Source organism: Ambystoma mexicanum, chromosome 4q (genome assembly GCF_040938575.1).
Source record: "Ambystoma mexicanum isolate Mex_15411 chromosome 4q, UKY_AmexF1_1, whole genome shotgun sequence".
Taxonomy (NCBI): Eukaryota; Metazoa; Chordata; class Amphibia; order Caudata; family Ambystomatidae; genus Ambystoma; species Ambystoma mexicanum.
The window spans coordinates 722,153,692-722,167,543 of NC_090928.1; the positions used below are offsets into that span (position 1 = coordinate 722,153,692).

At 45.1% G+C, this 13,852-nt stretch overlaps 1 protein-coding gene across 5 annotated transcripts in view; it reads left to right on the forward strand.

Moving 5' to 3' along the window:
• The window catches only part of NUP35 (nucleoporin 35), a 538,931-nt gene that overhangs the window by 346,465 nt on the left and 178,614 nt on the right, over nt 1–13,852 (forward strand). For all 5 annotated transcript variants that reach the window (XM_069608305.1, XM_069608306.1, XM_069608304.1 and 2 more), the window contains exon 5: nt 5,287–5,347. In XM_069608305.1, the coding sequence (XP_069464406.1) occupies nt 5,287–5,347 (61 nt within the window). The remainder of the gene's footprint in view (nt 1–5,286; nt 5,348–13,852) is intronic.

Genomic DNA, 13,852 nt, shown 5'->3' on the forward strand with positions numbered 1-13,852 from the left:
CTAGTACCAGCGCGAATTTCTAAAATTTCCCCTGTCAGCAAAACATTGAAGCGCAATCTCATATATGCAGCCCTCCTTTTAGGGTCAGGGAATTTAATTAAGTATGACTCCGGAATACCCATTTTCTTTCCATCATAAATGGTCTGATTATAGATCCTGGAGGACAACACCCTTTCCATGGACTGGGTCCAATCCAAGGATTGAAGTTTTTTCTTAACTCTCAAAGGGTTAAGTATCAAGGTTTCCAATGTTAAACAGCCAGAATCCACACAATTCAATCTGTTTGAAGGTTCAACAACCACTTCGAAGTCGAGGAACCGGTTCACAATCTACAACCAATCAGTGCATATAAGGTATTTTCTTTGGCGATAATAAGATTCCGATAAAGGTTTAGTCTTTTCAACCTGATTTTATTGTCTAATGAGAGAAGACCCAACTCAAAACGGATAGCTGACATTGGAACACCCTTTGGTAGACAATAGAGTATTTTCCGCCAGATTTTAGACTCCAATTTGGTGGCCAGTTGGTGAGTTGGAAATGGTAGACTTTCGAAACCATATAGTAATTTAGGTAAAACTTTAAGGTTATAAAACCGAATTACCGGGGTCACTAAATACTTACAGTATTTAGTAGCTATCTTTTTGCATTTGGTAAATCAATTTATCTGCTTTGTCGAAATAATAATTCCAGTACATATGGATCGTAGTGCCACTGAAGATCGGGAAACCCAAATAGCAAAGTGATCTAACTTTAAGCAGTAGACATCCCTCTATCTTCCATCTGAAATTGGGGCGTTTCTCCGATTAGTGTAATTACAACAGATTTTTTCCCATTGATAAACAAGCCATTATTGTCCACATATTTTGAAAAGGCCACAAATTTCCGCTGGAGACCCACAGGGGTAGCGTCGATCAAAAGGATGTTGTCTGCATAGGCTGTCCAAGATATTTTCCCACCCTCAATCCTTGGTGTAACAAGCGATGCTACTGTTAAGGGCCCATCAACATCCCTAATATATAGATTGAAAAGGGTGGGTCCAAACAGGCATCCCTGTCTCAGACCATTACCTGTTTGTATAAGCTGTGACAAATCCCCTGATAGATTTAATCGAATTTGAATGGCAGAATCTTCATATAAATGGATGAGAATGGTCAGAAGTCCAGATGGAATACCCATTGAAGCCAGCTTGGACCACAGTCTTACCTGATCCACCTTGTCGAACGCAAGGGAAAGATTGATCGAGGCTAAATATATGGGGGTGGCGGCTTTCTTACACACCTTTTCCAAAAACAGTAAAAATTAGACCCCCTATTTCGATGCCCATCCCTTTTCGGAAACCAAATTGTTGCATGTGAAGTATCCTTTTTGCTTCTACCCATTGCTCGATTTTCGGAAGGACTATTCCTGCAAATACTTTAGAATCCGCGTCCATGATAGATATCGGATGGTAATTATATGGGCACCTTCTGTCCCCTTTTATTTATATATATATATATATATATTAGATCCTCCAGGAGGAAGGAATAGAGCGTGTCAGTATAATGTCTGAAAATAATATATAAAGAGCCTTAGCCCATAGTTCTGGGTTTCTCTTCAGAGTACTGTTGGTGAGCCCATTCGGGCCTGCAGCTCGAGAGGTATTAGCGGCCTTAATCTGCTTTTCTACATCTTCGACATCAAAATTGCGTAGCCAGTTTCCCATTTTGATTGTTTCTAAGCTGTTTGTCATAGCAAACTTTCCTTCATATAAAGAAGAGAAACAAGTGGCCCAGACATCCTCTTGTACACATACAGTTTGTTGCATTACCTGTGTTTTTTCCAACGAGTTTATTAGCGTCCAAAATTGGCGGGCAGATGGATCTCTTGGCGCTGTTAACATTGCTATATTATCTTTCTCCAGCATATACATCTTATGGGTTTTCAGCCAATTTTTATTCGCTTGTTTGATAGAATGAATTGCCTTAACCTTTATATCCTGATGTTGGTTGGATTTTTGGATTGCTCTAATTTGTCAGTTTGTATCTTTTTTTTTCGCCCTTACCATAGAATCATAAATGTGCGCATGTTGGGGCCTTGTGTTTCCAATTTTTTTTAATTTTACAGATCTGTCAATTAGACATTTAACGTATTCACAGAAAAGGGAACCGAAAATAATGTTAATCTTGCGGATAGTGATGTACAATAGTTTTCATAGAGAAAGGTGGAATTTAATGTATCTATGCCATCTAATCCTATTCCCCCTGCATGACGCTATCATAGTCGTTGGAAGGGAATCCTGTATCTGTTTAGCACAATTGCAATACAGTTTAGCCTCCAAAGTTCTATGATCGCTCGCGTAAGTTTCACCCACACAAAAGTCAACACAGCGAGCTGCGAGTCGGTCTGATGGGAACATGTGATCTATAGCTGATTTATTTATTTATTTATTTTGTATGCCATTCGACCATGTATGCTCATTAGCAGAGGTATCGAAAACTGGATTCATATGGGTGAGTCCCCAAGAATGGAAAAGTTTAGACCAGATGTGCCCCTGCATAGTTTTACGAGAAGGTGGAGTAGGGTGTCCCGTCTATCGGTCCCAAATTTCCCATAGATCTAATAGAAATAGAACCCACCATCTTATGCATTCCCATACCATATCTGATTTCTGAGTTAAGGTCACCCAATATGATAATATCAAGACCTCTGTATTTGAGCAACATGTTCAAAAGACACGTATTAATGGACGGAACAATATTGTCCATTGCATTTTTTTGCAGGTTATAGTAAATGGTCATTACTAACATAAGACTCAAACAGTATGAATTCCTATATTCCAGTACAATTACCAAAACACTGCTCGCAATATTGAGAGATTCCATTATTCGCGTTCAGTTTGCTATTTTCACTGCGGTTAAGAGGCCCCCAGATGATCTACCACGGGCCCTATCGTAGCAAATTGGTATCTACATTCAAAACCATCCAAATGAAGCAGAACCCTCATCCAAGTTTCTTGGATACAGATTACATCCATGGATTTAAGTTTGGTGCCTACCACATTAGAGGTCATCAAGATTGAATGGCCCCTAGAGTTCCATGAGAAGATTTGCCAAAATTGCGTAAGGTCTGTACAACTAAAGTGTCTTTTGCATGGTTTGGATTTGAGATATAGATTCTCTCAGGGATAGCGCTAACCATCTCCAATCTTGATCATCACCTCCCCTTGTAGGGATAGTGACATCCTTATTCATACGGCCCTACTCCCGCATTGGTGGCCCGTTGGGTTTCTGATCTTTAGAGTCCCTATCGCTATCCCAACTATAGCTGAAAATAAGGATATCATACCCCATCTTATTAAAGTGCTCCATCTCCTGATGAGGTCAAAGATGTTTTGAGACCTCCGGACTATTCTCACATGATCCAGCCGCGATGGGTGAATAACGTCCACCAAACTAATGTCTGCCGAGGAGATCAATCTCAATTTTGAAATCTCATTAAACAGTGAGAGGACACATGATCTATTTAGGGAAGGCGGGCCACCAATGTCACATAGGTTTTATAGCAGAATGCTTGGGTAATCTAGAAGGGCCGGTTGCCGCCAGGTCCTATTGCGCAAGTCACTATCTTTAATGTGAATTGGTGTTGACTGTTGGCTAGACCTAGCGTCACCATCCTGATAATGTTTTGTTCTGGGTTTAAAAGGCTGTTCCGATAAATTCCCTTGGACCCTTCGTGAGTTTTCCCCCATGCTTGGCGGGGTTATCCGAATATGGCGTTTCAGTCTGCTCGCCTTGCATGTTAATATTAGTGGGAGCCTCCTCATGGTCCTGATGGAAATTTCTAGCACATTTGGCAACACTTGGATGCGCGTGCTGGATGTGCATGCATGCAGGCAAGTTTTATAGTGGTTTCTGGGAGTAGCTGGAGGAGGGTGTTTGTCTGACACGCCGTGCATCTAGGAGAATAAAAGAATAAAAAAAGTGTCAGAGAGCAGGTGCTTGGACACGAAAGGGCTTGCAGGCGTGATATTAAAACCAGGGAGGAGTCACCAGCCCAGCCTTGCTATGAACACACTAGAGCCCAACCCACAGACATGTATCAACACCCGCTTTATAGTTGTTTGCATATATAATTACTGTTGGTATGGTAGTCCTTAAGCACGAGTCCAAGAAGCAGCATTTCGCCACATGAAAAGAGATGAGGCTTCCTCTTGCGCATACAGCCTTTTTCAGTTAGATGCAGATGAAAGTCCAAGCTCATAAGCAAAGTCCCGTCCAAACACCAAACAGCACAGTTGGCAACACTTGGATGCGCGCCTATTTAGGAAATGATTTCAGTGTTGGGTGTGAAATTAGCATTGTTTTTATAGCCAAACACATGGCAGTTTTTCTCGCAGCATTGAACCCCTTCTTTTCCTTTTTTGCGAAATCCTGATCAAAATACAGTTTTATTTAACCAATGTTTGTTTGCTTGTGTTTCAGATTGGTAATTATGTGCCTTTATATTAAATATCTCAAATATACTGACAGTTTGTTTTGGTCTAACTTTATCCTCTTCAGCATCACGCTTTCGCATTCAGTCTGATGCCTTCTATCCTATATGCATTAAAGCGGATTTTCATTTCTGACTTGCACGTAGTGTTGAATGAATATTTTGTAAGGTTGGATAGCTTTATTTTCATTTTTTTTTTATTGTGGTTTTTTTTTTTTTTTTTGCTCTGGTTCTTGCCCTTACTCACTGTTTCTATTATGCTTACAGACCCATTGCAATCTTCATTTTCTGATTAGCCAGGTGGAGGGTTTTGCTGATAATTTGTTTCAGTGTGTTTGGTATCCAACAGATCTAGGTATTAACAAAAAAAATAAACTTAACTGTTACTGGATTGAACTTCTGAACTGATGTGCGATAATAGATCGAAGTCCTATTTCTGAAGTCTCAACCCCATTGATTAATTGGTTGCTGTTTATGACCCACCTGAGTACATTTATAACTAATCCTGGACCAGAGGGTGAGGTAATATTTCCAAACAGTGTAAATGGAGACTGGAAGGGATTTTGTATTTTTGTATAGAACTATTCTTAAATGAACCTCCTAGAAAAAAGGGTGATGAAAAGTGCTTATTTTACTGTTAAATGGGAGAGGCACAATTCTTTTCTCATGACTGGTTAATTCTCTTCCAACCCGTGCAGTCACAATTGGGAAACCCAAGCATTGAATAAGGTGCTAGCCTGTAGCTTTAGTATCCTTTCTCTGTGAATGTAAAGTTTTTCCTTGTACAAGCTTTTAAATAATATGCTTCCATTTCAGCCCAGTTACTCTTTCATGCATACACCACTGTCTGGTACTCTACCATCTACTCCCGGCACAGGTAGGCTTTCTTTTTATAGTGAAATTGTAAAAAGCAAATATGATCTGTCCGAATGGTTGATTTAGTTCTATATAGTCCATGTTCTGATCTAGAGTTGGTCACAGTTTAAAAATGTTTTTCGTTGTAACTGAATAGTAATATTAGCTCAGAGATGAGTAAATAAAGTTGGGATCTATTAAAAAAAAAAGTTAGGGGATTTTCTTATTTGTTCTGCTTTCTGTACCTTTTCCTCCGTTTTGATCATTTAGGAGGGGTTATTACTCCTTTCCATGTATATCATCTATACAGATGATAAACACTAGTACCAAGTATACAAACCTAAACTCTCATCCGAATAGACAAACTAGTTTATACAAAAATCCATTAATTCATAATTCAACCCATCCTACCTTTACAACAAACTGAAAACCATCTCTCATAGAAACACTAGGCAAAATAGCCTATGCGTTGAACTCTGCAAACAAATGTGCACACAAACGAGCATTCTTCCAGAGCCTGTAACTCCCTACCACTTCACATCTGCACTGCATTCTTATTAACACTTTCTGAAAAATCCTTTCCCTATACCTTTATCTATCCACACCACCTGACCTGCCATCAAATGCCTATCGTTGCCTTTCTATCCCCATCCTGAAAAATGTTGACTTCTGTTTCACCTCCTACCTTGTGAACCTTTCACTCTGAAAGCGTCTGTATGGGGCCACCGCTGATCAAAAATTCAAATAAAATCAAATACAAAATGCACCGGTGAACAGTATTGTATGCGATTGGTTTGGCAGGAGTCGCTAATTTTGGGGTCAATGTGCACGTTTCAACATTGTTGTTGTACACCCTTTGCCAGGACTGGTTGGCTAGCTATGGGATAATTGAAGGCGTGGAAATCTTACAACTAGTACTGAATTAGTGTGCAGGTCATAGGTGTCAATTTAGTATACCAACCTTTGATCTGTTTTATTGTTCGTTATGTTTATAGTTCTGAAGAACTTTTACATAATATCAAGTATGAAATTTTAAACATACGTTTATACCAAGTTATGTTACATTGCATCATAGTAATAAAATGTTGCATTAAGTCCAAAACTAGTCGCTTTTGATGCTGTTCAAGTCAGACACAGCTCAACATCTTCATTTATATGTAGAGGCCTGTGATCACGACACCCGGTAAGAACATGTTGAGCAGTTTCCATTTTGCCTTCCAAACCACTTAATCGTCAGATCCCATCTTCTTGTGGGATGCCCTGTTTAATAGTCCTACTTTGTGGTTATCCATTAATTCAGCTGTCTGAAATATGGCACATCTCCAACATGCCTAAATATTATTCTCCTTTGTTAGGTAATTTATATTTCAAATGCCTCACTGTCACACATTTCTTAACCCCCCCCCCACCCCTCTCCAACCAGGTACAGTCCCACTTGCAACAGCTGCTCACAGGTCTCAACACCTACAAGTTGTGAGTGGAAACAGATAAGAAAATGGATATATTAGCCATCTCACTAGCTATGTGAAGTTCTGCTGTGACCTGAAAGACTATTTCAAATGAATTGTCCTCCAACGTATTCCACATCTTTGACATGTAATGTCCACAGCTGTGCTGCTTCGGAAAGTTTTCAGCAGAGGCCGTCCTGCGTCAATGGCGTCGGGTTAATGTCTCTCGAAGGCCTCTGTCTAGGGTGACTTCACCGGATGTTATAAATAAGATGCACGGCGCCCGTAGCCTCAGTTCCGTTTTTTCCGCAAACATGTTTGCTTCGAGAAATCGACGTGCCTTGTGTATTCCTCATGAATGTCGTCTTCTTGGAATCCTCCGACTCTGCGGTCTGGCTTGAAGACTTGCCGGGACTGTAAGTCTAAGATGTCGATTACGGACCCGCACCACATTTGTTTGTGGTGTCTGGGCCAGAGTCATGACACCGTCGACTGTTCGAAATGCCAGTCGCTGACTAAGGCCTTGCGGGAGCGTAAGGGGAAGTTACAGGTAGGGGTTTTAAACCCAGTAAGTCCCGTAAAGCTGCTAAGGGGATGTCCATTGACTATTCGAGGGGCGCCTCTCCTCTTCGGAAGGAGTTCCGGGGATCTCTTTCCTGGAGTGGTTGCCACCGTTGGTCCTCCTCGTCTCAGCATTACCGGAAGCGCAGTCAGCGGTCGCCTTCCCCGTCCTCCTTGGAGGATGGTGCCGCAAGGAAAGTGGCTTATCCCACTAAGTCCTCGAATCTGGAGGAATGGGCAGCCTTCAGGGAGCAGATGCTGGCGATTTTTCAATCCCAGGGCACAGTTCCATCCACGCCTTCAGATGAAGCTGACAGGGAAAGGTCTCGGTCTGTGGCTTGTGCGCCTTCGTGCTCGGGTCCTCGGCGCGATACTATCGGGAACCTTCGACGTCCCGTTCGGACAAGGTTCAGGTTGATCGCCAGAGACGTGCTGCATCCAGGTCTGTCTTCGCCACTGTCAAAAACGCATAAACGGTCTGCGTCGACTCCACGGCGTGTTCGTCGGATACGGCTGTCGAAGCTTTGCCTTCACACCAGCCCTCTGTCGCTGTTGTCGATTCCTAAGCCGCCGGCGCCCTCGACACCGTCGCGGTCTTTTGGCCGGAATTTGCTGATGGAGGTCCCTGGTACTGTGGATCCTCCAAGGAAGGCTACTTCCAAGTCTGTGAGGCCTGTTAAGGATTCCAGACCCTCTTCTGTCCCGAGGCAGGAGTTCTTTCTTCCTCTGGATAATATCTAGGAGGAGGGGTCAGATTTGGAATTTGACACTGTTGAGCCTGATGTGGCTCCTGTCTTTTCCGGGGACAGTTAATTGGAAGAGTTATGTCAATCTCTCCATGATGCCCGTGGCTTGGACACTTCTTCTGAGGTGGAGTTTGGCAGGCCTGGGGCTCATGCTGAGTCCTCTTATAGGAGACTGATGGCTAGGGTCACTGAGTATCTAGTTTGGTCTAGTCCTCCGGTAGCATTTATTCAGGATGACTTGAATGATATTTTGGATCAAGGTCCGTCCTCTGACCCAGTGTTAACCTTTTTCATTTGACGTTGCAGAAAAGGGTGGCAGCTGCTTGGCAGACACCGGAATCTCTTCCGGCAGTTAACAAGTCGTTAACTAAAAAATACTGCTCTTCCAGTAGCGACCCCAGCTACCTTTCTTCTCACCCCACTCCCGAGAGTTTGGTGGTTCAGGCGGCTATGGCCACCTCGAGGCAGGCGGCGTACGCTGTCATCCCTCCTGATAGGGATGACAAACACTTCAATGGTTGGGCACGCAAGGTGTTTTCTGCGGGGAGTATGGCGCTGAAGTCAGACAACTGCACTTGTGCCGTAGCAAGAATTTTCACACACTGTGGAATTGTTTTTCTCTAGCGGCAGAGCATATTCCCGAGGAAGAAAGGGATGGGTTCCTTGCTCTTGTGCAAGATGGCAAGGATGCCATGTGTGAACCCCTTCAGTCGGGATTGGACACGGCCGACGGTGTTAGCCGGCCCATGACTGCGAGCACAGTTGTACGCAGATTTGTGTGGTTGCGGAAGTCTGTTGCTCCGGATGTACAAAGCAGTCTTCTGAACATCCCCTTTGATGGCACTCATTTGTTTGGCAGCAAGGCTGACAAGTCTTGAGAGGTTACAGACCTCAAAAGCTGCAGCTAAATCTTTGAGCACAGCTGTGCGTCAACCTCCGCCTCTTCGTCCTAGGGGACAGCAGTGGAGCGGAGGTTCCTTTCGTTACTACTCCTATTTTGGTAGGACGCAAGGAGCCGCCAGTCAAAGGGGGTCAACGTAAATGTACCCGTGGTGGTTGGGGAAATGGAGGGGCCAAAGCTGCTTAGGCAGCTGCCTCTTTGCTTTCAGTTGCTGCCGCAGCTGCTCCAAAACAACTATGAGGCCATGTTGCATTGTTCGCCAGTTGGGGGCAGACTGTCTCAGCATCTCGAAGAATGGTGAGCTATTACTTTGTATGCGTGGGTTCTGCATACAATGGCCCACGGCTACTGCCTTCCCTTCCTAAAGCGGCCCCCTGACAATCCACCACAGGCTGTCTCTTTGAAGCTTCTGGATCTGCTCCTTGTGCAAGAAATCCTGACCCTGCTGGAGCACTATAGAACTGGTACCTGTAGCCGAGAGGAACAAGGGATGGTATGCCCCATATTTTTTTGATTCCAAAGAAAGACTGGGGATTGAGACCCGTCTTGGACTTGCGGTGGTTGAACAAACTCCTTAGGAAGGACAAGTTCAAGATGGTCACTCTCTCAGGTCCTCCAAACCCTTCGGCTTCAGGATTGGTTGGTGTCTCTGGACCTACAGGATGCTTACTTTCATGTGCCGATTCATCCAAAGCACTGAAAGTACCTGAGGTTTGCAGCTAGCAGCTCACACTTTCAGTTTCATGTCCTGCCATTTGGATTGACCCCCACCCGAGGGTCTTCACCAAGCTAATGGTGGTGGCGACTGCATATCTCAGGCGAGGGGGTATTCACGTCTACCCCTACCTGGACGACTGGCTGATCCGTGCGCGTTCTCCCGAACAAGCGATGGATCATCTCGGTCTCACCTGCCGCTCCCTCCACAAGCTGGGCTTCTTCCTCAATTTCAAGAAGTCTCATCTGACACCTTCTGAACAGCTCCAGTACATCGGGGCTGTGTTGGACACTTCCTTGGAAGTGATTGCCTCCCAAGGTGAGGGCTCATCACATTTTGCAGGTGGTGGACACATTTCAACTTGCCCAGCATCTACCAGATTTCGAATTCTTAAGGTTGCTTGGCCTCATGGCATCCTGCATTTTTCTGGTGCCAGAGGCCAGGCTGAGGATGAGATCCCTGCAATGGGTCCTCAAGATGCAGCGGTCACAATTCTCAGGCAAGATATTTGATCCTGTTCAGATTCCACACTCGGTCTCGCAGGATCTTCTGTGGTGGGCCAACGATTTGAACCTGAAGGGGGAGCAGTTTTGGCAACCATGGGCGAAGGTGACGGTAGTGACAGACTCTTCCCTCACAGGATGGGGAACTCATGCCGACGATATGTCTGCCAGCGGTCGTCGGTCTTCGTCGGAGTCCAAACTCCACATCAACCTGTTAGAGCTGAGGGCCATCAGGCTTTGTGGGGTAAGAGTATCCTGATCATGGTGGACAACAGTGGCCATGCATTACCTCAACCAAAAAGGTGGGGGTAGGGTCACTCCCGTTGTGCAGAGAGGCGATGCAGCTCTGGTTCTGGGCAATCCAGCAGGGAATATCACACTCGGCAGTACATCTGGCTGCAGAGGAGAATGCGGCGGCGGATGCTCTGAGCAGGCAAAGCAGTCTCAAGTGGGAGTTGGCTCGGGAAGTCCTTCTGGAGATCTTCGCCCTTTGGGGAACCCCACGAGTGGATCTCTTCACGACCAGTGCCAACCAGAAGTGCGAGAGATTCTGCTCAAGGGAATTTCCTCTTAGAGGAGCCTTGGGAGACGCGTTTGTCGTGGATTGGTCATTCCCACTTCCGTATGCGTTTCCTCCGGTCCCCGTCATTCCTCAAGTGTTAAGGAGGTTGCGGAGGTCGGATCCCAAATGATCCTCATTGCTCCGGATTGGACCCGGAGAGCGTGGTTCGCAGACCTTCTAGATCTGTCAATCTGCCCTCCACGCCGTCTTCCCTACCGAGGGGATCTTCTCTCTTGTGCATGGGGTCGGGTGCTCCATCCAGAGGTCAAGATTCTCAACCTTCACGTTTGGTATCTGAAAGGTTGAGATATAAGGATTGGGACCTCCCGGATGACATGATGGAGGTGTTACTTTCGGACAGGCGGCTGGCAACCAAATCCTTGTACCATTGGCGTAAGTTTTGCGACTGGTGCAGAGGACACAATGTCAATCCTTTTCAGTGTTCCATTCCCATGGTTCTGTCTTTCTTGCTTTCTTTGGCCCATAGGGGCCTTCAGGTGGGTACCATTAAAGGTTACCTGGTGGCGCTGTCCATCTTCAAACGCTCGTCTGAAGAATGTTCTCATTTTAAGATTCCTTTGATTTCCCAATTTCTTAAAGGGCTCACTAATGTGTTCCCGCCGTCCCCGTTTCAGGTGCCAGTTTGGGATCTGAATTTGGTCCTGAAATTCCTGATTTGTGCTCCATTTGAACCTTTGCACTTTTGTCCCTTGAGACTGTTGTCTTTCAAGACCGTTTTCTTGGTTGCGGAAAAATCCACTTGCAGAGTGAGTGAATTGCAGGCACTTTCATCTAAGCCACCCTTTACGATCTTCCACAAGGATATGGTTGTGCTGAGATACGTCCTTCCTTTTACATGAGGTAGTGTCTGAGTTTCATTTAAGCCAGAAAGTGGTACTTCCTGCTGTCTATCCTCCTCATCCTGGTAAGGAAGAGGAGCGACTCCATAGGGTGGACCCTAGGAGAGCTCTGAGCTTTTATATTGCAAGGATGTCCAGGTTCAGAGTGGACGATCAACTCTTTGTGGAGTACGCTGGACACCGATTGGGCCAGGCTGTTACCAAACAGACGATGTCCAGGTGGATTATGCTCACCATTACTGAATGTTACAGATTGGCGGGCAAGGACCCTCCTGAAGGGTTGCAAGCTCATTCTACTAGGGGCAAGGCTACTGCCACCGCCCTACAGCAGGGAGTTCCTATTAGGAATATATGACGCAGCAACATAGACTTCTATCCACACCTTTGTCAAACATTACTCTCTACTCTCCATGGTCAAGATATGGCCTTTGGTAAAGGGGTTCTTTATTCTGCCATCTGATTGGATATTCTAAATTCTTCTCCCTCCTCCATTTTCTGGTACTACTTTGGGAGTCTGTCAAAGATGTGGACTAAGTTGGAGGACACAATCCATTCGTAGAACTAGTTACTTACCAACTGGTAACGTTTTTTCGACAGGATGTTCCTCCAACGTATTCCACATCGCCCTCCCAGCCTGCCCCTCTTGAGAATTTCCTATGCTATTGCAGCTTGCGTTCCCTCAAGGCTATGTGCAGTCAAGTAGGTATTGTGTACGAACATGTCGCACGTTATGGAGGAAAAAACATACTGAGGCTACGGGCGCCGGGCGTCCTATTTATAACATCCAGTGACGTTGCCCTCGAAGGAGGCCTTCGAGGGACATTGACTCGACGCAGGACGCCCTCTGCCGTAAAATTTCCAAAGCAGCACAGCCGTGGACATTACATGTCAAAGATGTGGAATACGTTTGAGGAACATCCAGTTGAAAGAACGTTACCAGTTGGTAAGTAACTTGTTCTTCTAACTCATCCCCATCAGTAATGTAATAGAAGTGCTTGTGGTGGATTGTTTAGGCATGCATAGTTTTAGTGTTTAGGATAAGAGGAGATGGATGTGTATTAAAATACTCATCCTAATCCAGATGTCTGTGCATGTTTAATTTCTCACTGTCTGTTTTCTGTGTCAGTCTTGTAAGAGCCTGTGTTTGCTTCAGAAAAGCACTTGCAGGTGGTAAGGTCTATCCACCAATGGTTTTTATTGTAAAAACCTGTTAGGGAAAATTCTCATATGTGCTAATTCCTCTCTACCTTAGAGACCCCCAGCACTTTTGCTTGATTTTGAGGACTTGCATTTTTAACCTGGAGAGAGAGAGACCCTTTTCCCCACTCTCTCGTGTATTTTAATGTGGGTTTAAACTGTTTTCTTCGGTTGTGGAGTCTGACAAACTCTGTAGGCATCAACTTTTACATTGTGTCACAGCAACTTCAGTGTAGTGGCACAGTGAAGTCTTTCAGATTTCCCAAAGGTTGAAATATCTAACTCTTGGATGACTACTGTTTCCAAGAGCAGTAAAGTGAAATGGACTAGTTAAATTTGTAACTTTCTAGACCCAGCACACACTGTTACTATAGGGTGCTGGAAGGGCTACTTTGTATCCCCTTTGTCTAGCGTCTCATGTAACACTTTTATGTTGCCCTGTCCCCGATTAATGGCTGGTGGCAGTGGTTTAATTTTTACTACCGTTGTGCGTTTTTACTGCGGGCGTTCGCAACTATGGGTGCCATTTTCGTCAAAATGGCCCCGGTCTTCTTTTTTCGTCATTTCTTTGTGGAAAGGTCCTTGAGATTTATTCTGTGCGTCAAACCAGGTTTGGTCCCTTTGTTTGTTTTGTCTTTGGCGGGATTCACAAGTGAATCCCGCCTCCGGCTCCATGGTGTCTGGCGAGGACAGGAAGCGAGGGAGGTGCCCGAAACTACCTGTGCTTAGTCTCCGAGGAGACACAAATGCACTCTCAGGTGATTGGCCGGCTCGCTGTCGGCAAGGACCGCCACCCTGCTGGGTGACTGACACCTGGGCTGGAATTAATGGGAGAAACCTGCATAAAAGGCGAGGCTTTTTGGCTTGGAAGCCAGTCGACCACTGGACGAAGGAATCCGAAGAAGAACTTGGAAGTGAGGCCTGCTGCAACTCCTGGACCGTTGGTTTGCCCGGTGAAGCCCTGCTGCTGTGCTGAAGCTCTGAATTTGTTTCAACTAGAGAAGCCCTGCAAGGATGAAGTCTCCCTTTTTTGT